The following is a 25,395-nucleotide window of genomic DNA, read 5'->3' as shown; positions in this document are numbered from 1 at the left end:
ACAATCAATAAAAATGCATAAATTATTAATCATGAATAAAATATTATCGTGCATACACCAAGGACCCTTCGTTTAGAATTAGTTCGCACAGTTCAACTCGGTAGGTAAGCAATCAGCTGGTTATCGTTTCAGCAAAATAATCTCGGTCTGTGTTGTAGGCATCCGTCACCACTCGCCTCTTTCCGTACCCACGGTTTTACTCCGGAGTAAGACGACTAGTCCCGAGTAGATTGATTGGCCGTGTGATGACCCGGAATTGAAACGAAAGAAACACGAAGCACATGACCAAGCGCCTGATATTGTGTTCGTTGTTGGTCGCTCATCGGAGATGTTATATAAAATGTCATTTCTGATGAAGACATGTTTATGCATAGCATTTTGCTTGGTAAGGATTTTTGTTACAGTTATTGATAATTGTGTATGCTGAACTACCAATCGTCATATATAACCTCGGCTAAATCTTCAAATATTATTTATTATTTAATTTGACACTTGAGTTTGACATTTCAGCTGAAAGGGATCTTATTTGTTAATGTAACGTGAAAACAATCACAGACATATAACATAACCAGTCTTTGATATTTCCTAGTAGGTATAAATAACTGCATGTCAAATCCTTATAAATTTCCTGTCTAGCACGACTGGACTGAAAATGGTGTATATGGGTCTGTACAGAAACGCCGAATTAATGGTGTATCGAATATGTTTTTATCCATAAGTTCTGTCTTATGTTGTTTACCTGTGGAACTTACGTTAAGATGAAACTTTGCATTGAGCTCAAAGTCCCAGGTTCAGTCATTCTGAACACTTATGTGTATTGTACAGAAACAGAAATGAGGAATGGGGAAATTTAACATGTGAAACTAGAAAAGTGTACTCTGGGTAAATGTTTCCTGGACACGTGACTTTTAATGAACTACTGTAAAGGGGCACTGATCTCCTACAACTGGCCTAGACTGCTTGTTGATTTTATTAATTTATGTTGTGGTCAAATTGTATAGTGAAAACTACATTTAGACACTGAATAAGCCCCTTAAGATTTCTACTTCCTGGTCGTATAGGACCAGTGCCAATATCATGATTTTTAAGGACAGCAAGTTCAATCTTTGTTCTTGTATGTCTTCCCATACAACATGGGAAGGGGGAAGGGGTTTTTGTTGGAATGAGTACTACAGATATGTACCCCAGGTACATTTCTGTGTACAGAAATCTTCAAATGTACCCTAAAAAGCATAAAAATACAGAAAACTACCCTGTACCCTACACAGCAGACGACTCCATATTCTGCAGTCCAAAACCAAAACATATGTAGTTTGCCCCGTTCAACTGACTGACATTGCTGAGGCAGTAGGAAAGCCTCGTAGTTAAAGCCTTCACTTGATATGGTGAAGATCCAGGTTCAATTCCCTATATGGGTACAGTGTGAGAAGCCCATTTCTCAATTTTCTGGTGTCCCTCAGTGTGATATTCCTGGAATATTGTTAACTGCTGCGTAGATCCAAACTCACTCACCTTTTGTTGAAAGTGCGTGCGACTGCACCCCAGCAGTATCAAAGCACTTCAGTGAGCTGACCGGCAAAGAGTGGCATAAAACTAAACTCACTCAATCATTGTTTGTTGGAGCAGTGACTTTCTTCTCTCAGTCTGAGAGCTGTGAGTTTGCTAGATTTATTTGAGTTAAGCCAATCATTGTGAAACCATCACCAGTGAAATAGGTCTGAAGGATTAACTCTTAATTGGCTATGGAAAATATATAACAACTCAATTAACCTGGCCCATTTACTAAATAATCACCCACATATAGCAGCTAGTTGGCTGAGGTTGACCACCCGGCACAAGGAAGTGGGTGTGAGAAGCAGGAAATTGGATCATTTGTTCTGGGAGAAGCTGACATCAGTTTTTTGGCCAGTTTATAACAAGGGATCAGTGAAAAAACCTGCTCTGGCAACTTTTGGCATTATAATGAGGGTTTTTTAACAGTAGAACTATCAGTTCAGGCAATCTGGGATGTTATACATGTATCTGGTATGGCATTATTATTTATAATAAGGGATTTTAAAAAATGGAAAGATCTGTTCTGGCACCATAGGGCATTATAACCCGTTTTGGACTGTAGTGAGTGTAGACTGTCTTGTGCAGCATGTGTTTTGAGTGTTGATTATTCCACAGGTGTTAGTGAGCAGCCAAGCTCCTGTATCATCAAGAGATGCTGATCCCAAAGATATCAAGAAAGTACATCTGATATTCATGAACCACCTAGGTAAGTACCATCTGGCAAATACTAAAAGTCAACAATGACATGTAGAGGTGTTGTTGATTAGAAAATTTGATATTGATATATTGGTTTGTAACAATGTTAGTTCTTCTGTATGATTATGAATACACACTGCCTTTTTGAAAATGGTCCAAATGTGAAAAGTGTATTTTGTGTATTTCACATTCTTAGTTGAGAAAACATTTTGGTACTATACTCTGTTTTTGTACTGATATAAGTTTCTATCAAAATTTGCATTTAATCAAGTTTATGCTATTAAATTACCTGATTGGCTAACTGTAAAAAAATTGATTTTTTTGTTTTCTTATGGTCAAACTTTAAGACCTTGAAGCATTATAGAAAACAAATGTATGCTAAAATTGATGGCAGTAAATTATACATTTAGCATTGTTGGCTGTGAATATCACTAAATATACGTCAATACAGTGAAGGCTTAAATTTTATAATGTTTGTCATGTTAATGGATGACGACTTCTTTCTCTAGGACGTATCTGATAATGATGTGACATTTCAGGAAATTTCCTTATACTGTCACCAAGCAAGACAGTGGTACAGGGAACTATTTTACATACCCATTTTGTACGACTGTAGCAGACATGCAATATAGTGAGCACAGTAGTGGTGGTCCGATTAACTGAAATAATCGAAGATTGGTTGTAGTGACTAAACGACAAAGCAGTCAATCATGCCTTCTCCTAAATGAACACAAACAATTTGTGAACTCTTGTTTTTATTAGCAGCATTTTTCACAAGGTTGGTCTTGTCTGTTACATTTCATAAGTACTAAGCACTACAAATTCGTTCCAAGTCATGACTGAAAGTCTCTCAAAGACTCCAAATAATTTATGTTCCCAAATGAATGAAATCTAAAAAAAAAATTATGTTCCCATCATTCTAGTCATCCTTTAATAAAGTAATTGTAAAATTTGCAAATGCATTTTGTGCAATTTGAAATAAAAACGAAAGACATATGTTTTTTCTTTATTTTTGTGAATTAACAAACGTAACTGTAAAACATGTATTAATTAATCTAACCAATTATTTTCGATGATTGATCAGTTGTACCAATCATCATTTATGATATTTTAACCAATTCCAACCCAAGAGCTTAGATATACTGATCTACACTCCCATTCTGTCTTGCATAGAGGTGGGGTCTACAGTCGTCAAGTGCAGCTGACAATCACAGGGACTTTTCAGTATCTGTGATGTTTATGATGGCTTTGTTAGCATACATTTACGGAGATACCAACAACTGATTTTTGCAGTGTTACTCTGATTTTCAATTACAAAATATCTTCTGAACACTGATTTTTCACATAGACTTCTGAATTATGTAGTTTTTTATGGTGTGCAATATTGAGAATCTCACCCAAGTGTCTACTAATATCAAATATGTCAATGTGAGTCAATGAAGAAACAAATACCAAGGATATTTTTACCTTTATCAACAAGATCAGAATCATTCTTCATTAGTTTGCAATGAAAAATGTACATCTCTGATCACAGCAATGCTATTAGATTTGCAGTGCAACAATGTCATGGCATAGCATAGTTCATGACGTCATAGCATTGTCAGGGCATTGCACAAAGTCTACTGTCAAAACAATATCTCCAAGGAGATATCATCTGATCAAATAAGCGATATCTCCTGTGGAACACAGTTTTAGATGGTAATTTTGAGCTGACACCAGTAAAAGCATTCACAAGCTTAGAGTGTCATCTTTTGAGCATCAATTGTGTGTATTGTGTGTCATTGAATTCACAATGTTTTTCCGAATGCATGTCATAGCCTGCATGCAAGTGAAACAAAATGGCAGTGCCAACCACTGACTGGTCACCCCTGACTTATTGTCAGTTCCAACAATTAAATGGGCAAAATTTTGGGTTTTTTACAAGTTGCAAGTATCGCAGGAAATCAGCTTTGACATGTCAAACTGTCGCCTACGTAAATTGTATCAAGACAGGTAACGGCCTGTGTTCATTGTTATGTTAAATATGTTTGCAGAAAACTCGCATTATATACTAGCCAGATAGCAATGTAAAATAATCTGTTACAATAACAGCTTAATATGTGAAATATTCTGATAATGGAATAGAAGTTCTTTGATGTAATATTATCGGATCGTTTTTAGCTGAATCACCGGTGCACTGGACCAAAACATCTGTGCACAGCTGATCGCTATTTCCAGCTTAGTTGAATCATAAACAACAAAGACGTATATTTATGTGAATATATGTCTTTGATAACAGGTAGTGATTTTTGATTGCAAAGTTTCCCATACATATATATATTTTCATTTTCAAAGTTATTTTCACCTTCAACGATAGGATATATTTTTACTGGACCCAATTCACGAAACTGCAGTTTTGTTCTGTCCTTGGAATATACGATCTAACTCGGCCTTTGTTCCACATTGTGTAATAGGTACTATAATGCGGATGTCTAATAACGCCGGGGGTCATCCGTGGACCCCAAGACCCGCGTTATGGCGAGGGATGACTGTATGTTTATATATGTAAATATGTGTCAGCAGTAATTATGTCTCAGTTTGATAATCTGTTTGTGATAACCGGGTTATCAATGGACATAAACTTCTGAACTAGTACCACTGACTTGCTACAGATATGTAACAGCAATGTGAAGATAATGGAGCATTTACTGTTGATATCTATGCTCATCTGATGGACTAGGTCGGGGTGTGAATTCTTTGACAGATAGTACAATGACTTGTGCTCTTTGAGAGCTAAGAGAAATAAGATTTATCTTCCAGTGTGTCTGTGTTACTGGGTGAAACAAAGGTGTGGAGGCTGGTTGCACACCTACTCAAGGGATATCAGGGGTGGAAATAACCCATTGCCTGACATCTCAGTCCACTGGGGTTTTTTTTGTTTGTTTTTTTTCCTTTCGTTTTATTTGCACAAACCAATTTGTATCTGGTTTTATCTGGACAAATTTCCAGTGTTAGTTTGTAATTATGTTGTTTATTAAAAAAATCAACTAGAAAATTGTCAGATGTAGTTGAAAAATTATCAGGGCAAATGAATTTTACAAGTGCCACTGTACCGGAGTACAGAAGCAATTACAAATTTATTTCCATGCCTGAATTTGTTTGGGACCTTTTGTGAGACAATTTGATATTTTGTGGAATTGTTTTAAAGTAGAGTTTTGTAGTCTGTTTCTAGACAAAAAAAGGAAACTAAGGGAAGTTGTTTTCTTGAAATATGTGGTCAGTCATGACAGAAGTAATTAATTCTACCTCATATGCCAACAGGTAACAGTGATGAAAGATAACTAGCATTATGTATTTGTTTTGATAAAAATCAGTCTTTAATAAGGGATATACTGTCAGTTTTTCCCTCCGTACACTCCGACTATCTATTATTGGAGGATTTGTGTGTAACAATTATCAATTATAATCGAAATATATACATTTTTAATGTAATCACCAATTTTGAGGGTTTTCCCTTTTTATTTCCTAATTAATGCTATTTTAATTGTTCTGTGTCTTTGTACAACAAATATGTATCAGTGTATAAAGTTATGTTCGCAATAGATGTGAAATGTATTCATAGACAGGTCTGGTAATATTTACAGTAGTGACGAATATAAATCTATGAATACAAAGCACATAGTTTAACACAGTTGTTTGTTTGTTAATATTTGTCAAATTCAGTGGTTAGTTTACTTTATTCAAGTGTGTTATAGTAAGTCAACAAAATTCTGATTATTCAAAAATATTTTTCTCTTGAAATCGCTCAGTCTAAGTAAACTTCGTCTCAGTGTATTTCGTTACACTCCACAACTGAGTCTTACAAAACCGAGTAGAAGGTCGCGTCAGGTAACCTTTGAGCAACTAATGACAGTCCAGTCAAGTGTGAGATGATTAAATAGAATCCCTACTATTTAGGGATCGGAGGGACTTTCAAAATATTCAGGTCACCGGCACAGATCTCTCCACAAAGAAAAATCCGCATATAACACAATTATTTGACCTGCAGTATATACGCTTTGGGGTTTCTGATGACATGGCTACCATTAGCTAATATTTCCGCAAGATAACATCCTTGAATATTGTCAAAAACACTATTTTCAGCGACTGTTTACTCACCGTTGTCATGGCTGTACGTACGTCGTGTGCATCACCCGGAAGTGATCGTACACTAAATACCATTCAGAATCGTTCGGGTACGAACCTTTTCGAGACAAAAAGGTCATACGGGATGTGCGAATGTGCACTTTCGTGATTTGGTAAGCTGTGTTCTGTATGGTCAATCTCAAAGGTAACCTCCCGTAAGGTTTTGTTAGACTCAGTGGTGGAGTGTAACGAAAATTACTGAGGATAAGTTTACTTAGACTGGAAATCGCTAAATATTTTTTACCCTCCTTTTGATTTATTTTCAATTATTTTGGATTATCGGAACACCACAACCTATCAGGTGTGCTGTGCTCTGTCTGGGATGGTAGTGACATCAGTTTTAATTAGGACAACCAGGATGACTAATGACACCTTGCATCTATTCAGTGTTGAATGTTGCATGCCACATATGTAATTCTACTACATATATCGTAATGGATCAGCCTCATGGGACCAAATTAACACCACAACCAAGTCAGCAAGCCTGACCACATGATCCTGTAAGTCGCCACTTCCGACAATCATTGGTTGCTGAAGACCCACATCTTCCCGGGTGTTTTGAATGATAAATGTTTGTATTTTGAATGATGATAGCAGTGTATGAAATAGCGTCTGCACGGCGGCCTGCTGCTTGTTGGTTATATGACGGGCTTACAACTTTATTTTATCATGTTTATAACCAGCCCTGTGGACCAATGCACTTTATAAGGTATACATTTGACCATGTCATTGACTACAAGAAATATTTCAAAAATGATTTACAAATTTGGTAGCTAGACGATGTCTCTTCATTCAAACCATAACTTCCACCCAATTTATCTAACACTAAATGTGATTGGTCTGGAGAATGCTTTCAGCCAATAAACAGTTTTGATCTTTTCTGATAGTATATAACAATTATACATCAATATATTAATTAATTTTTTTAACGGTTTTCTCAGTTTTGTATTTTAAATACAAGGCTGGCTACATGTTAACAGGGCCAGCAACATTTTTCAGTTGTCAGCCCATGGTCTTGCTGGGTGTTTGAGGAGTTTCATACACTGATGATAGTTTGTATTTCTTAAACATCCCACTCCCAGGTCCCTTGAATTTCAACTGGCTCACTTGTTATCATCATTATACCACAGGGTGGATTAACAACAGGGTACAATGTGCGAAGCCCATTTCTTTCCACTCCAGAGGATATACCTGGAATGTTGCTAAAAGCGGCGTAAAAAATATGCTTAAACACTCAGGATGCAAGGACTAATGTCAGTGTTGTTGAATGAGAGCATGTCATTTAACAGGGCTTGATTCAAGCACTTACAACATGCACTGGTGCAACCTGAAACTGCCAATGGCAACCTAATGTTTATACCAACCAATCAGAGCAATGAGGAGATGGATTGCATCATTTACTCTGGCCCCGATTTCTCAAAACAAACTTAAGTATTTACTCAAATCTCAAACTGAGTTTCATAAATTGAAATAACGCCAACGCCTGATTACATGAACAGGGATTAAATGATGTTTACTGTTCATGTCATGAATTGTTTTCAGTTAAATAAAATGATCTTGTTCAGACCCGAAGTAATCAAAATCATCCCCATCATGATATTGCTTGGATATTGCTAAAAGCAGCGTAAAAATAAACTCACTCTTCAAGCAATATCATCAAGATTAAAAACTATTTTATTATGTATCATTAGTTGAGCAGCATGTGACACCCTTTTTTGTCTGGTGCAACAAGGTTATAGTATATATCATCATTTGACCAGCATTGTCAACCAGGTTTTGTCTTGTGCAACAAGGTTATATTATGTATCATTAGTTGAGCAGCATGTGACACCCTTTTTTGTCTGGTGCAACAAGGTTATAGTATATATCATCATTTGACCAGCATTGTCAACCAGGTTTTGTCTTGTGCAACAAGGTTATATTATGTATCATTAGTTGAGCAGCATGTGACACCCTTTTTTGTCTGGTGCAACAAGGTTATAGTATATATCATCATTTGACCAGCATTGTCAACCAGGTTTTGTCTTGTGCAACAAGGTTATATTATGTATCATTAGTTGAGCAGCATGTGACACCCTTTTTTGTCTGGTGCAACAAGGTTATAGTATATATCATCATTTGACCAGCATTGTCAACCAGGTTTTGTCTTGTGCAACAAGGTTATATTATGTATCATTAGTTGAGCAGCATGTGCAACCTGTTTTGCCTAGTGCAACAAGGTTATATTATGTATCATTATTTGAGCAACATATCCAACCTGTTTTTGTCTTATGCGACAAAGTTATTACCTAAAGTTGCACTGGGTACAAGTAGGTTTATTTTTATATTGGGCCTGTATGATATAACCCAGTGTTACGCTTTTTTCTTTGATTTATTTAGTTTGCAGTTATATTTTCTGTATCATTTCTCCACAGATGTTGGTTTCAATGGTATCAGCCCAACACTTGGCTTCATCAACAATGTGCTCAACAAATACTTCACTGTGTACTTCCCACGTGCTATCACTGTGGCACTGCAGCTCAATATCATGGGGTACGCAGAGAAACTGGTATATATGACCCACCCCTGGCTGGTCAGCTTGTACCTGGACTGTCCCCCCAACCTGGTGCTGGCTGGAATACAATTACAGGTAGGTTGTATAGGGTACGGAGAAAAACTGGTGTGTATGACCCACTCTTGGTTGGTCAGCATGTACCTGGTCTGTGCCGCCAACCTGGTGCTCATACACGCCCGATATTTTTAAGTATGGTATATATATATAGAGAGATAAGAAATAAATGTCAGTATATTGACTCAAAAATGGCTCGGCTGAGTTTGGTTTTGGTCTAAATAATGCTTCCATCGCTTTGACCCTTGAATACTATGCAAAATTTATCCACAGTTGACCTCTGTAAAGTACATTACATATCACTAACCCAGCGATTTTAATACTATATAAAGCTTTCAGTAATTTGCTATAGATCTGCACCAAATGATAGAGCTGGTCCCCGTTTGGATATCATCTTCTATTATTAGAAGAAATGGCAAAAGCACACTTGTTTCATAACCAGACAAATTTACCACCTCTTATAAAACCTGAAGTATACTTATAGTTATGTATCACTATATATTAGGTCATCTCTTGTTTTCCCAGAATAGTATAAGGTATCGCATCGTGTCGAGGGAAATACAGAGTTTTATTAGTCCCTTGTAAAGTTGTATTCCCCGAGCCTCTCCGACTCGGGGAATACAACTTTACGAGGGACTGATAAAACCCCATATTTCCCGAGACACGATGTGATAACGCTTTTATCTACCTGAATGTTTTCACTAAATCAAAACAAAAGAACACGCATCGAATCGACTTGCTGCCATGTTGACACCAGCTGATCGTTTGACCACAATGCACCGCACGTTACTAAAGACTTGTCGATGCACGCTTTTCTCACTTCGCGTCGTCACCGAGGCATTGCGGGGTGATATGACTTTCGCGGCGGGAGTATAAAAGTCGTATACTCCTGCTGGCGGATAGTGATGGATGTACATGGTATTTTATCAGTCACATGGACTCCACATTCTTACATGAGGCTAGATAACCACATTTGAGGTTTTTGTTTTGGCCTTTTCACAAGGAAGTCCTCTTCCCAGATTGTACTTTTCATTAGTAAGACCGCTTCCCAGGTTTTACTTTTCTTAACTGTATATGAACATCAACATTCAAATGATATGTGAGTATTTGAAATCAACTGAATGAAAAATATCATTCAAGATTAAGCTCAAAGTACAAATGTTTTCCAAAGCGAAATTGGAACCACAAGTCTCAGATTTGTAGGCAGATGTTGTACCGCACAGCCACCGGGCCGATGAAGGTGACGGGGTTATATTATCTACTTACGGTTACTGTCATTTAAATTGATTTTATGTGCGCTTCAGTTGTTGTTATGTAGCTTCATTTAATGAACATCGATATCTATGTTGTAATTATCCATCATTGATGGTATGTATGTTAGAGAAAACACTTCTCAGTTTTGGTACACAATGTAAAACCATTGGGGTTGGGAAATTCCTTGGGGCTTCACCTCTCAGGATTCCACTCACTCACTCACTGCCTTTGACGTGACAGGCAAGCTTCAAAAAAACATTTTGACAGGTATGGATGCCCTTCAAGCTTATGTCTTCCCTGCTTGCAGTGCCCTAACAAGACGGAACTGAGTAACTTCGAGGCAGCAATCAAGTTGGGGATTATCACATGGCATGCTGGGCCGATGAATATGAACAATGAAATGTTTGACCCACCAATGGTGGATTTCACCCTGCAGATCAGCGAAGATCTTGATAAGAGATTCGGAATAAAGCGCTCCACGCGTGTTGTCAGTCAGAGAGATGTCCCAGGTAGGAGCAGAAATATGGTGCATAATTGCATGTCAGAACTGTGAAAATGAAAAGTTGATAGATGTCATTGCTGCGTATGATATCATTTACTAGATGAATCTTGGTAGTTTTGTAACTTGTTGAAATTTAAAATTAACATTAACAAAGATTTACTTTTGCAAGATGTTCTCTCAACCATAATTCTTCTGCCCATCCGTTCTTAACAACACCATTTTCCCTAGAACCCAGCTTCATCAGTGTTGTGATGAAACTGCTCAGACTGTGTTTCTAGAGTTATAATTATACTGAAGAGCAAAAAAAACAATTTAAAAAAAATGAAATCTCATAAAAGTAAGCATTCATGTGTCTTCTGTTTAGGAACGTGCCGAAAAGTCAGAGTTACGTTTCTATTGCTAGTCAGTATATGTTTGGGTTCACGGATGTTTAGAGCAGTATGTCCAGAACATACTGTGTTAGTGATTACAAGAACTAGTTCGACTTAGTGGATGATTTAATGGGATTACTAGAACTGCTCGAGCCATGTGCTGATGAACAATTCCAGGAATGTCAATCGCGCTGCTGCCTCTGTATGCGAAGCACGGCATCGATGGTATAACTGTCGGTGTTAATGGCGGTTCAGCACCACCTGCCGTCCCCAAGATCTTCCGCTGGGAGTACCAGAATGCAAGCCTCATTGGAATGTGGCATCCTCGTAAGAAACAGATTTTTGCCTTTTTCCACATCAACAATTTAGCCAAATAGTAATGTTAAATTGAAAGGGTATATTATGTTATTCCTACTGTTTTCAACACAAGTTTGTTGGTAATTTTGTCTCATATTTGTTTTATTCATATGGCACTGTGTTATGTCTGTTAGATCTGTATGTCTGCATAGATTGATGTTCATGCTCTTGATCACTGGATGTGTGGCCCAGACTCGATTATTTACGGACATGTGGTGTAAAACTAAACTCACTCACTGTTAGTATTTAGGTGCAGCAAAACGCTGGAAACTTTAATATTTATCAAGTCATTAGTGTTTTGTATGACTTAGCCATTGCTTAGATATTTGCCCTGTCAAGATCTGGGTTAAAATTGGGCTTCAGCTGATTATGGTGTTGTAAGAGGCCACTAATGGGATCATGTTGTCAGGTTTGCAGGTTAATAAATAGATTATAAGGTCCAGACTAGACCGCTGCCATAAGGCTGGAATTGTGCTTAGTGGTACATTAAGTACTTGAACACTGTAGCATAAATACCACTGACATGTGTTGACTAAGTTGTCTCCCCTGTTTCTAGTTGGTTACCCTGACCCACCTGGAAACTACCCAGCAATGCCAAAGGGCTTATCGGCTAATGACTGTGTGACATTTGAGGGTCTTGATGAAGCCATGTGTTTCGCATTCAGGAGCGACAACCAGGGACCCCCAGAGTCTTTGGCGGTAACATGGACATATTTGACCTTTTGAAATATACTATGATGTTACTATGGTGACTTAATCTTCTGGTCATTTTATCAAAATAAATATGGAAATAATTCAGATTTAGTATCCATCTGTGCAGACACTTAAAACGTAACAAAATTTGATAAATTGTAGAACTGGCTAGAACGATTGAAAATGTTGTCAGTGGGAAAAATATTAACTATTATTAACCTGAAATTGTATTATCAATAGTATTTTAAATATTCTGTGATGAATAAATAAAGTTTTTAGTTTACACCCACAAGGCCAGTAGTGGTAGTCCGATTAATTAAAATAAATTGGTTCGCAAGCAATCAATCATGTTGTCTCAAAATCAAACACAAACAATTCTGGAACACCTTTGCTTTAGCACTACAACTTTTGGTTTTGGTTTTGTGTGTTACATTTCTAGAGCATTGCAAGCTCATTTCAAGTCATGATTGAATTTATCTTAAAGACCCCAAGAAATTTATGGTCCTAAATTATTAGTCATCCCTTAAAGATGTGCAGTTTGCAAAACAAATCCATTGAACTCCATGTTTTTCTTTATGTTTTTGTGCATTAAGAAAAATTACCAGAGTAAGTTCATAAATGATGCGAAACAATTATTTCTAATGATTGATCAGTTGCACCAGTCATCAATAATGAGATTTTAACCAATCCACATCACCACAAGGCACACACACAGTGCACAAACATTATTTCTACCAAATTATGTACAAAACTCTGTCTCTTTTAGTGCTTCTTGCACAAATGTGTCCTCTCTCACCTGTGTTGTAAAATATGTCAATTTCATGAGAACTCTTTTTGCATTACGGAACCCATGTTTATCAATATTAATAAATATTCAATTAACAATTATCAGTCCGTATCAATAGTTATCCCAGTACAGTTGGATGATGGTATATGTTGAACCAATTTTATACAGCTGGTACTGTTTCAATTTTCAGGAAGTCCTCGCATTCTATGAAATAGCTAGAGGACAGTTTCCTAATGCCTATGTCCAAGCCTCTACCTTTGATGATTTTGTTGCTGCTGCCCAAAGTGTGAAAGAAAACCTGCCCCTAGTCACTCAGGAGATTGGTGATACTTGGATCCAGGGCTCCGCATCAGATCCTCTGAAATGTGCCATGATGAGAGCATTCTTCAGGACAAGAACAAACTGCTTGTTTAAAGCTTCCATTGGCAGTATGTCTTGCTAGAATTATCTCCCTTGAGTTAAGGTCATACATTTATTCAGTAGACTGGCCATGTTACAACATTAGATCACCATTTTGACCTTAACATTCATGTGCTGGTATGATTATTCAGAGCAAAAAGAACCGGTTAGTTTGAAGCTTCCCAAGACAATATGTCTCGTTAGAGTTATCTGCCTTGAGTTAAGGTCTTAAGTTTGAAGTAGTCAGGCCATGTTTTAAATTTGAACACCCTTTGGATTTAAACATGCTGGTATGATTCTTCAGAAGAAGAAACTGCATGTAAGAAGATTCCTCATGTAGCACATCCACTACCGTGGGTTTATCTGACTGAAATGTTCAGGTGCTGGCATGGTTCACACTAACCATAGGTTATGACTAGACAAAATCTAAGGTTGGAACCCATCAACAACGATTCAAACAAATTTTTGAGTAATGGAACATTTATACTCACATGTCATTCATCTATATGTAGTACTCGTGAAGATCTGGGTTAGAACTGGTCCTCAGCAACCCATGCTTGCAACCCACAGGCGAGGCCACTTAATGAGTTCGATGCTTATGCTGTTGATCACTGGATTGTCAGTTATTTAAAATATTGCTAAAATAACATTCATGAGATTTTTATAGTTTCCATGATAACCCCAAGTCTGTCACATATCAGTTAACAACAGTGATATGTATCTACCATAGGTTTGGTTCGATGTAGAGATAAAATGATAATGATAATGGCCATTTGTTATGCGCTGTAATCCATGCATGCTCAAAGTGCAGGGGAAAGAGGGAGAGAGTCAGTTATATACAGGAGAGAAATGATAATGTCTGAACGTTTGATGGTTGAAACTTAAAAGTTTTGAGTTTCTATGTAAAGTATGTTAATTAGCTGAAGGATGTGTATTCCTCATGTGTTCAGATGCAAGCAGCTGCCCCAATGATGAACGGATGTACAACGCTTCCAGGTTCTTGACCAAGCTCGGAGAACACACCTGGGGCATTGCCCTGGGCGGAGACTATATTAATTGGGAAAACAGTGTATTCTACAAATTTCTTGAAAATCAGAGTAGGTGTAACCATGTGTTCATTAGTGTGTGTACCTGTGAAGGTCCCGGGATAGAATAGGTCTTCAGCAACCCATGCTTGCCATAAAAGGCAACTGTGCTTGTCGTAAGAGGCGACTAACGGGATCGGGTGGTCAGGCTCACTGACTTGGTTGACACATCATCAGTTCCCAATTGCGCAGATCGATGTTCATGTTGTAACTCACTCGGTTGTCTGGTCCAGACTTGATTATTTACATACTACCGCCATATAGCTGGAATATTGTTGAGTTTGGCGTAAAACTAAACTCACTCACTCACTCATTAGTCTGTGGGACAGCTTTGTAGTTTAAGTGTTTGCTTGAAATGCAGATTCATTAGAGTGAGATCAGATTCATTAGAGTGAGATCCTTAACTACCTCTGCACAAGATATTACAGAAAATGTTTGAAAATGTCATGACTTTTTCTGTGTCAGTATGTGTGTATACTGAGTAATGCAGGATAAATAAGTATTCTAATTGAACCCCGCTGCGCATTTAACGGGAAGTGGGGGATATAGTATTAGGCTGCATCCGTCTGAAATGGAATAAGTGAAGAACGGTTGCCTACATTCTTTTCATACTTGGTACCTCGGTTCATCACAGTATGAGAAATGTGCTGGTCAGGTTTAGTGACCTTGACCTTCATTTCAAGATCACAAGGGGACAACGTTTTCCCTTTAATTCTTTCTCATGAGATAAACATAGAATATGCTGTATCAGTACATTACATTACCTGCACAGAGTCGCATGATTGTTTAGTTGATCGGGCTACCCCCTGTATTTCACAGCTTCTTCGTACTTGCGTGGTCCATGGTCTTGGATTGAGCAGCGACAGTTCAATGACCTTGCCCTTGAAGCACTGGGAGATCATCCGTTGGCCGAGCAGGTCACCACAGAGTGGAAACAGCTCAGAGCCTCCATTCCTGACTTCACTGGTACGTATCTTACATCCTTCACTGATGCATAGTCTCCATCCCTGACGTCACTGATATGTAACCTCCATTGCTGACTTCATTGTTCCGTAGCCTCTATTGCTGACTTCACTGGTCCATATCCTCCATCATTGACTTCACTGATCCGTACCCTCCATCATTGACTTCACTGGTCCGTAGCCTCCATCATTGACTTCACTGATCCGTACCCTCCATCATTGACTTCACTGGTCCGTAGCCTCCATCATTGACTTCACTGGCCCGTAGCCTCCATCATTGACTTCACTGGCCTGTAGCCTGCATCATTGACTTCACTGGTCCATAGCTTCCATCATTGACTTCACTGGTCCGTAGCATCTATTGCTGACTTCACTGGTCCGTAGCCTCCATCATTGACTTCACTGGTCCATATCCTCCATCATTGACTTCACTGGTCCATAGCCTCCATCGTTGATTTCACTGGTCCGTAGCCTCCATCATTGACTTCACTGGTCCATAGCCTCCATCATTGACTTCACTGGTCCGTAGCCTCCATCATTGACTTCACTGGTCTGTAGCATCCATTGCTGACTTCACTGGTCCATATCCTCCATCATTGACTTCACTGGTCCGTAGCCTCCATCATTGACTTCACTGGTCCGTAGCCTCCATCATTGACTTCACTGGTCCATAGCCTCCATCGTTGACTTCACTGGTCCGTAGCCTCCATCATTGACTTCACTGGTCCACAGCCTCCATTGCTGACTTCACTGGTCCATATCCTCCATCATTGACTTCACTGGTCCGTAGGCTCCATCATTGACTTCACTGGCCCGTAGCCTCCATCATTGACTTCACTGGTCCGTAGCCTCCATCATTGACTTCACTGGTCCGTAGCATCTATTGCTGACTTCACTGGTCCATATCCTCCATCATTGACTTCACTGGTCCATAGCATCTATTGCTGACTTCACTGGTCCGTAGCCTCCATCATTGACTTCACTGGTCCGTAGCATCTATTGCTGACTTCACTGGTCCATAGCCTCCATCATTGACTTCACTGGTCCATAGCCTCCATCATTGACTTCACTGGTCCGTAGCATCTATTGCTGACTTCACTGGTCCGTAGCCTCCATCATTGACTTCACTGGTCCATAGCCTCTATCATTGACTTCACTGGTCCATAGCCTCCATCATTGACTTCACTGGTCCATAGCCTCCATCATTGACTTCACTGGTCCTTAGCCTCCATTGCTGACTTCACTGGTCCGTAGCCTCCATCATTGACTTCACTGGTCCATAGTCTCCATTGGTGACTTCACTGGTCCATAGCCTCCATCCTTGACTTCACTGGTCCGTTGCATCCATTGCTGACTTTACTGGTCCATAGCCTCCATCATTGACTTCACTTGCATGTAGCCTCCATCATTGACTTCACTGGTCTGTAGCATCTATTGCTGACTTCATTGATACATAGCCTCCATCCTTGACTTCACTGGTACGTAGCCTCGATTTTGTGTCTGTTGATTTTTAACAAATTTGTATGTCCTCAAACTTTCCCTGACAAAAGATGTTACAATAGTGAGATCAAGCGATATCTCATGGAAGGAATTAAGACCATTTGAGATATCATTTCTAACTATCACTGATCTCTCAGTTGTGCTAATCAGTCAGCTGTATGGTCTACTTTTCATACTTTTCACCGTTCATTACTGTTGTCCAGATCAAAAAGTGAAAGAATGACTTTTATAAATAGAATCTCACTGACATGTCACATGTCATATGCCAATATTTGTCAATAAAAGTTTCTAACTGATTGGCAAATGTTAAATGGTATACAAAAAGGGCCCCATGGTGATTTTAACTTTATTGTACATATTTCCAATGTTTTTTCTGTTAAGCTTAAATGATCTTGTTACAGATTACCATGAGGTCATCGATCGCACTGCCGTGTTGTCTTGTAACCAAGGTTACAAATTCCAGTTTGCTACAGATGGATCAATCATAGCACTGGTGGACAAAAATGGAGTAAGTTGACAAGAAAGGACATCATGTGACACCGACTTTAATAACTTATTCAATCGCTTTACTTTAATAACTCACCCAACCACTTTCTTACCCAAATAACTCACCCAGTCATTCTCTTATCTTAATAACTCACCCAACTACTTTCTTACCCAAATAACTCACCCAGTCATTCTCTTATCTTAATAACTCACCCAACTACTTGTGTACCTTAATGACTCACCCAACCACACCTACACCCTTTGCTTCCCCTCAGAGATGTGATGCACCCTTAACCCATCCACTGATTATGTGTTGCACCTAATCGATGGGCTGGCATCGGTTTTCAGCTACCCAAGCTTGTAAACGTGACTAACACGATCAGGCGATCAGACTTGCTGACTTGGTTGACACATGTCTTTATGTCCCAGTAGCATAGATTGATACTTATGATGTTGATCACAAGATTGTCTGGCCCACATTGGATTATTTACAGACCACTGTGTGCAGCATTAAACCACAACCCAAACAAACTTGTTGCGCCATCAACCACTCTGTCATGTGATGCATCCTCAGCCCACTAACTCAGTTGCACAGGCACTGATCCACTCACTCACTCACCCAAACACACACTGTGCCCCTTAAACTGACCCTATTAAATCAGGGTGACTTGAGGGGAAGCAACTATTGCAGTGGCAATAGCCTATGGCAACTTACCATTGTAATAGCGATAGTTTGTTGCAACCACCTATTGCAGTCTGTTGCAACTACCTATTAGAATTGCTCCTAGAATTGTCTCATTGCCCAGATGAAAGTACAGTTTATATGAAATTAAAATAAGTTCTTTCAGTTTCTTTTAATAGCTGACAAGAAACCTGAAACCTAGATCAAGTGAAGAGTTAAAACTCAATGAAACTGCAAGTCTACACCCAAACATCCTGTCAACGGAAGTCAATTACTAAACTATCAGTACTCACACATACTACTGTTTCTACCATCATTTAATTGCCATCAGAGACGCAACAATTGGAATCCGTCGATAATAAATGTAATGTTTCCAGGTAAACTGGGCATCACCGACAAACCCACTAGGGCAGTATGTGTACCAGACCTACAACCAGACAGACTTTGACGCCTTTGCTGCCATTTACAACACTGGCAAATTCCAAGTGGGAATCTACAAACCCAACATCACCAAGAATACCCGGGCTCAGAGCAAATACTGGACACACATTGTTACTGATCTTTATCAGGCCAATGGTAATCAAGTACCTTTATTATGTGGTGTTGTGAGGCCAGTATTATACACTGTATTATTCAGGTGGAAATCGATCCGTGAAGATTCGGGTTAGAAATTGGTCTTCAGTAGCCCATGCTTATTGAAGGAGGAAATAATGGGATCGGGTGGTCAGATTTGCTGACTTACATGTCATTGTATCCCAATTGCGTAGATAGATGCTCGTGTTGCTGTTCACTGGATAGTCTCGTCCACACTTGATTATTTCCAGATGAACTACGAGTTCATTTTGCATGTATCTTATTTGATTGCTTCAGTGACAGATTACACCGAGTAGTTACAAGCTGTTTTGTTGTCTTTTCTGTGATGTGGTATGTATTCTTCAGATGGCAGCTGCAGGTTTGGCGTCAACCTGATTCCTGAGGACACAGAGGCAACATTCTACTACGGTGCTCCACCTAAAGTGTGCATCAGATACAGCGTTCAGAATGATTCACAAGGCAGACCAGGTGGGCAGACATACAGTCATGATGATGATGATGATGATGATGATGATGATGATGATGATGATGATGATGATGATAGTGGTGGTGGTGGTGACGATGACGATGATGATAATGACAATATATTGCTGTTAACAGGTGTAGCAGTCGACTTCCAGTTCTACGCTAAGCCGCCAACACGTATGCCGGAAGCCATGTTCCTGACCTTCAAGCCAGTGGAACAAGAAGGCCATCGCTGGCTGATCCACAAACTGGGACAGCTGCTTGACCCCCTGGACGTGGTGCAAAACGGGAGTCAAACTCAACATGGTGAGCGAGGATACCTTTTTCACACACTTTACGACTCTACACAAAAACCAGGCTACCTATTCTTGAAATGTTTGTAGCCCTACTAACTTCAGAAGCCCATTCTTAGCACACTGGCAAAGATCAAAGTTAAGAATTCTTAAGAATATTCATGCTTGAGCACAATACTGAATTTGTTTTCAGATTTCAAGTTGTAGTTCACAGTTGATGCAAAATTGATGAATCTGCAACTTTTGACAATAGTAAATATGCCTTTTCTGAACTATGGTTTTCTGTAAACTAACTATAATGTTCATAGAAAATAGGTCCTGACATGTTAATGTAATATGAGTCGCTAAAATAGATGTCTTATATTGGTCTGGAAGTCAGTCAGGGTGTATTATTTGGAATAATCACTTACTAGATCAAAGTTCAAACTTAAAGGCTTCGTATAATTGTTTTAGGGGCAACATATTGATTATAGCACTTGCTCATCCTGGCAGAAACACCAATTTCATTCACCACATGGGTATAGTGTGTGTAGGCCATTTCTAGTGTCACCTGCTGTGATGTTGCTGGAATATCATTAAACGCAACATAAAGTCTCACTCACTGAAACTGAAAGTTATAAATAAAAGTCATCTTCTGTGAAAGAAAATGCATTCTATTGGAATTGCAGTTTGAGGCAACACAACAATAGAACATTAACGTTCCTTTAGTTCGGTGAGAGTTTTTATTGTTTAAGCTGATTTTTGTAAATATACCAAAATTTGAAATAAGTTCAACAGTATGCTCATTACCCAATGGCACCCTCTTTAAATTTGTGCAAGAGGAGGACATATTAACCTTCACAGAGAGTTTTGTCTTTACCTGTGAATGTCCTGGGGTAGAATAGGCCTTCAGCAACTTGGTTGACTCGACTTGACTTGGTTGACATATGTCATCGGTTCCCATTTCCCATTTCGATGCTCATGTTGTTGATCACTGAATTGTCTGGTCCAGACTCAATTATTTACAGACCAACGCTGTATAGTTGGAATATTGCTGAGTGCTTCATGAAAGTAAACTCACTCACTCACTCACTCACTCACTCACTCACTCACTCTCACTCACTATGTCATGGGACAACACTAATTAGAAACATGCTGATTTAGTTGGTGCATGTCATCTAAGCCCTGAAGATTGAAGCTCATGACGTCACTCGATCATACGGAGATTGTGGTGAATGTTGCTGAGTGTGTTTGACCATGAACAAACAACATACATCAGCAAGATTTATTTGTTAACAATGAATTAACACACAATATATAAGTGAGTGAGTTTAGTTTTATGCTGCTTTTAGCAACATTCCAGCAATATAACAGCAAGGGTCACCAGAAATGAGCTTCACGCTTTGTACTTATGTAGGGAATCAAACCAATTTCTTCGATGTGATGAGCAAATGCATTAACCACTAGGCTACCCCACCACCCCTGCTGCTACTGTGATTAAGATAATCTTAGGGTTGTCTAATATGCACAATTCAAAGGGCTCAGCTGCCCTGAACCAGGCTATGTCACAGCCCAGTATATAAGTGTTAGTGATGAGCTAACACTTCCTACTTTATTTTCCAGGAATTGATAAAGGTGTGTACTATGTAGACTCGGCTTCCAAGGGATTAGAGATCCTCTCCCCGGATGTTCCTGTCGCCACCATGTTGACATCAACATCACCTCTGTCTGCCATCCCGAACCAGTTATCTCCCCTTGAAGATGTCAATGGCGTCTCTTTCAACATATTTAACAATGTGTGGAACGTGAATTATATATTTTGGTATCCTTACGTCCTTGATGATATGGACTTTCGATCAAGGTTCTTTATAACATTTTTGTAAATAGGGAGTTGCAATTTGGGAGTGAGTGAATATTGCTTAATGGAGTAATCAGATGGAATAAGGTTGTTTACTATCACAGAAAGGTGGGACTGGTCTTAGACTGTTATAATGTGACGCGTTTGCCCATTTAATGTTACTTTCTGTGGCAATCATTCAATGACAAAATTTACTATGACGATATGGTTGAGGTGGGGAGGAAGGGACATGTGTCTTCAAAATATATTTGTGTCTCTATATTTTATTGTTGTCTGGTGACAATTTTTGAGAATTTTGCCAAATATGTTTTTCTTGTTTTACTGAAATGTATGACTTATTGTACAAACATTTTGTATTCCATGTGTGCAAACATTTGCTCTGTTAACCTACTGATGGGGTAAGACGTATTGTGTGGTGAGTAGGGTTGCAGTCACATCCGAGAGGGACACTAAAGATGTCACCACCATCAGTGTGAAATGATCAGTGGCAGTGTACCAGGATACTTTTGAAACACACAATAAAATGATACCATCAATATTAATGTACCTGGATCAAATTCAGTTTTCACAAACTGGTTAGTTGTGTTTCTCAAGTACCTTGTCACCATGACAATACTATACTTTCGAAACACACAGTGAAATGATATAATGAATTTTAATGTACCTTGATCAAAATCAGTTTCAGCAAACTGTATTACTCAGGAATTTCATCAATGTGACAGTGCCATAGTTTAGATTCTAGACACACTTACTAACGAGACACTTACAATCAAACCCCGGTGTTCATGAACAGAAACCTTTTCCCAACATGTAGTAATTATTGAAAGGAGATAGAATGCAAAAATGTTAAAACTGCATGTTGTTTGGGATACAAACAGATCAAAATGTTTATTATATATCAAAATACAGGCCAAAATAACAGTTTCCAGATGTAATATAGTTGAGGCAGTATACTGTATTTCTTCTAATAAGTGCCAGGGCGTCCGGGTGCTTCATTGGGTGTAGCATAGTTAATTGTTAGTGAGCATTTTGGCAAGGTTAAGGGCCATTCCTTAAGGAATATATTTTTGCATAAAGGGAGAGTACATTTATAAATCACGTAGCTGGCACTTACTAGAGGCGTGGCGCTTATTTCCTAAACCACTACTTTACCCCTTATGAGAGTCCTGGCACTTATTGGAGGAAGTATGGTACCTTCAAATGAAAGGTTTAATACTTATGTTTGGGAGAATGTATTGCACATATTTTTTTTTTTTGGTTCAGGAAACAGTGTGAATATATGAGATAAGGTTTAACACTTGTTTACTGAACCACGCTTGGCTTCTAATCTCATTATATGAGTGCACATATGTCTGCAGTAATTCCTTTATATGTTCTGTCATTGCTCTCCAGAGCCAAATCCCAGTGATCTTAGCACTTTTAACTCCAGCACTTAACACAGACTGAAGTTGCACTTTGTACATTCTGTAACAGTGGTTGTGCCTCAAGTTTAAACATGTAACCATGGTAACGTTTTGGTTCTTGGAGTTTCTTTTAGTTAATATTGCTCAACCAGCTTAGATAAAGAGACATGGATTTAGTGAGACAAGAGAGCTTTTGAAATCATGTATGCCCACACATTTTCAGACTGTTATTGTGATATTTTTGTGCACTGTTAATATTTTAGTGGATTCTATTTTGAAAGTTATTTAACATTCCAGGAAAGTGCTAATATTTCTGTTTCATTTAAGCAGTATTTGTGATAATCCATTTTTGTGAATCAGGCAGTGTGAAGACTTGTCCTCTTTTGTTTGGTATGTCATCTTACACTATGCTCTGTGATCTTATTGGTCGTTTCTCATATTTCAGAATCTGTTCCTACATGTACTGTTGCAGAACCAATAACCTTGAGGTCTTAAATGCACTCTCTATCACACAACACTTCTCTAAAAATAAAAACAATGCATTTCTCTCCCTAATACTATCAGCCCTTAGGGAAGTTAATGATTTTTTCCCAAATTCTATAACATATTTAGATTACAACATTCAATTAAAAAGTAGGAATGAATTAATGAGTTGTACTAAATCAACTCATGCTCTCTCCACCAGCCAGCCAAACAGTATTTTAGCAAATCCCATAGAGGTGTTATAAATTTGAGTCTTTGTGAAAGAAATTAAGCACAACCATTTACTTGCAACCTTGTGAGATTTACTTGTGATTTTGTCAGATCAATATTTAGCAGGCATCCTGCGATTTTGTTACATGATGATAAACTTTTGTTGTCACAAAGTCCCAAATTTCATGCTGTATATTTACAGGTTCTGTATAATTATTAAATACTGACATACTTGTTGTGTTTGTTTTCTTCTGCTAAATATGACGAGCTTCTTTGGGTCTTTAGGCAGAACTGTTATGAACTGTTCTGCTGTCATCAGTGTTTGTTTAAATATTGTAGATTCTCCTAAATGACATTTTACCCACACAATTATGTGATAAAAAATGTTAAAAACTAACTGTATAACAGACTATCAGCGTTTGTTTATTTTGAAGATCATCTTGATATTGTCAACATGAAGATGTAATATAATATTGCCTCTGATCCACCTGTTATCACTTAAACTAAAATCTTAACGTTTTATACGACAAAATTTGCATTCAAACTATATACTGCATTAACTCATTTTAGAGGGAAACAAACATTTTAAACCACATTATCGTCTTTTCAGTAACATTTGTAAATAGTATTATAATTTTCAGTGTGTTTGTTTTATTTTGCATTACAGGGAAGTAAAGATTTGATTATGAAAACCTTATCTGCTATATGCCCATGTAAGCAAGTCGATTGAGATCATTCTGGCATATGAATGGTTGACTTTGAAAGTCAAGATTGCATCTTCATGACAAATCAAGTCTGGTCCACACAATCCAGTGAATAAGTTCATGAGCATTAATAATAAATTAGATACAATCATGGGCAGCAACCCAGTCAGACCACCCAATACCTTCACGTAAAACATTCATGATACACACCAATTTTAATCAGGATATTCATGGTTTATGAAGTTTGTTGTTTTAACACCGAACTCAGCACTAGTTCAGCAGTTCCATGCTGTTGGAACACGATGATGTGTGTTAACCAAGTCAGGAGCTGACTACCTGGTGCTGTTACTCTCCTCTTACAAGCAGACCCGTGAAGGTTCGGGGTAGAAAATGTCTTCAGCAACCCATGCTTGCCACAAAAGGCGACAATGCTTGTTGTAAAAGGCAACTTACTCGGGTGGTCAGGCTTGCTGATTTGGTTGACATGTCATCGGTTCCCAATTGCGCAGATTGATGCTCATGCTGTTGATCACTGGATTGTCTGAGCCAGATTTGATTATTTACAGACAGCTGGCATATTGCTGAGTACGGTGTAAAACTCAACTCACTCACTCTTACAAGCATGGTTACTGAAGACCAATTCTAACCCACATCTGCCCGTGTAGGGGTTATCAAGAGACTGGCTACCCAGGTAATCACAAGTGACTGCAGCCACCTTAATCTGCTTGTCTTCATCCTCTTATCTGTGGACACTAATCATGAATTACAGGTGATTTTTCCACGATGTCTCTGAACAGTAACGATTAACATTCCATGCTTTCACTAATCATGTATAAAGCTGACATTCACTGAACTGGTGTTAGAAGATAGGGTAAGAACTGATTTTCAGTAGCTCATGCTTGTCATAAGAGGCAACTATGGGATCAGGTGGTCAGGCTTCCTGACTTGGTTGTCATGTCATTGTATCCCAACTGCATATATCGATGCTCATGCTGTTGATTAGTGGATTGTCTGGTCCAGACTTGATTATATACACACCACCACCATATAGTTGGTATACTGAAAGTGTGGCCTAAAACTAGATTCACTCATAGTCCACTTGAGGCTTGACACATGGTACCCAGTCTTTTCCATGATGCAGATAGACTGTACATAGGTACAAATTATTCTCTTAGCAGCAATACAAACAAATGTTCCAATAAAATGAAATCTCAGGAAAGTATGCGTTCATGTTTAGGTCTTCTAGTAAAAAACTTTAAGCAAACAAAAGAAACTGTTGTGTTTCTTTTGCAGTTCAGTGTCTATG

The 25,395-nt window shown here is 38.5% G+C and overlaps 1 protein-coding gene across 2 annotated transcripts; it reads left to right on the top strand.

The window, feature by feature from the left end:
- The first annotated feature begins 251 nt into the window (after positions 1-251).
- On the top strand, positions 252-23,619 carry LOC137261231 (uncharacterized). 2 transcript variants are annotated; one of them, XR_010954845.1, is made up of 15 exons: positions 252-385; positions 2,170-2,260; positions 8,829-9,043; positions 10,584-10,785; positions 11,327-11,476; positions 12,063-12,205; positions 13,177-13,414; positions 14,336-14,482; positions 15,290-15,436; positions 17,334-17,440; positions 18,478-18,676; positions 19,040-19,162; positions 19,295-19,465; positions 21,055-22,474; positions 22,553-23,619. XR_010954845.1 is itself a non-coding variant. In XM_067798942.1 (14 exons), exons 1-14 carry the CDS (start codon positions 329-331, stop codon positions 21,312-21,314), a joined length of 2,250 nt encoding a protein of 749 aa, XP_067655043.1. In that variant the 5' UTR covers positions 252-328; the 3' UTR covers positions 21,315-23,619. The 2 variants fall into 2 exon arrangements, 1 of the variants encoding a protein (XP_067655043.1); XM_067798942.1 differs by having other exon boundaries at positions 21,055-23,619.
- Positions 23,620-25,395: the final 1,776 nt, after the last annotated feature.

The sequence above is a fragment of the Haliotis asinina genome, chromosome 14 (genome assembly GCF_037392515.1).
Source record: "Haliotis asinina isolate JCU_RB_2024 chromosome 14, JCU_Hal_asi_v2, whole genome shotgun sequence".
NCBI classification, from domain to species: Eukaryota; Metazoa; Mollusca; class Gastropoda; order Lepetellida; family Haliotidae; genus Haliotis; species Haliotis asinina.
This window is presented reverse-complemented; position numbering and strand designations above follow the sequence as displayed.

Excerpts from the sequence above, each read along its gene's own strand:
- LOC137261231 (XM_067798942.1), top strand. The coding sequence starts at position 329 with ATGTTATATAAAATGTCATTTCTGATGAAGACATGTTTATGCATAGCA. Across the intron at positions 17,441-18,477 it reads CACTGGTGGACAAAAATGGA|GTAAACTGGGCATCACCGAC; the intron begins GTAAGTTGACAA and ends TAATGTTTCCAG. Across the intron at positions 19,163-19,294 it reads TGATTCACAAGGCAGACCAG|GTGTAGCAGTCGACTTCCAG; the intron begins GTGGGCAGACAT and ends TGCTGTTAACAG.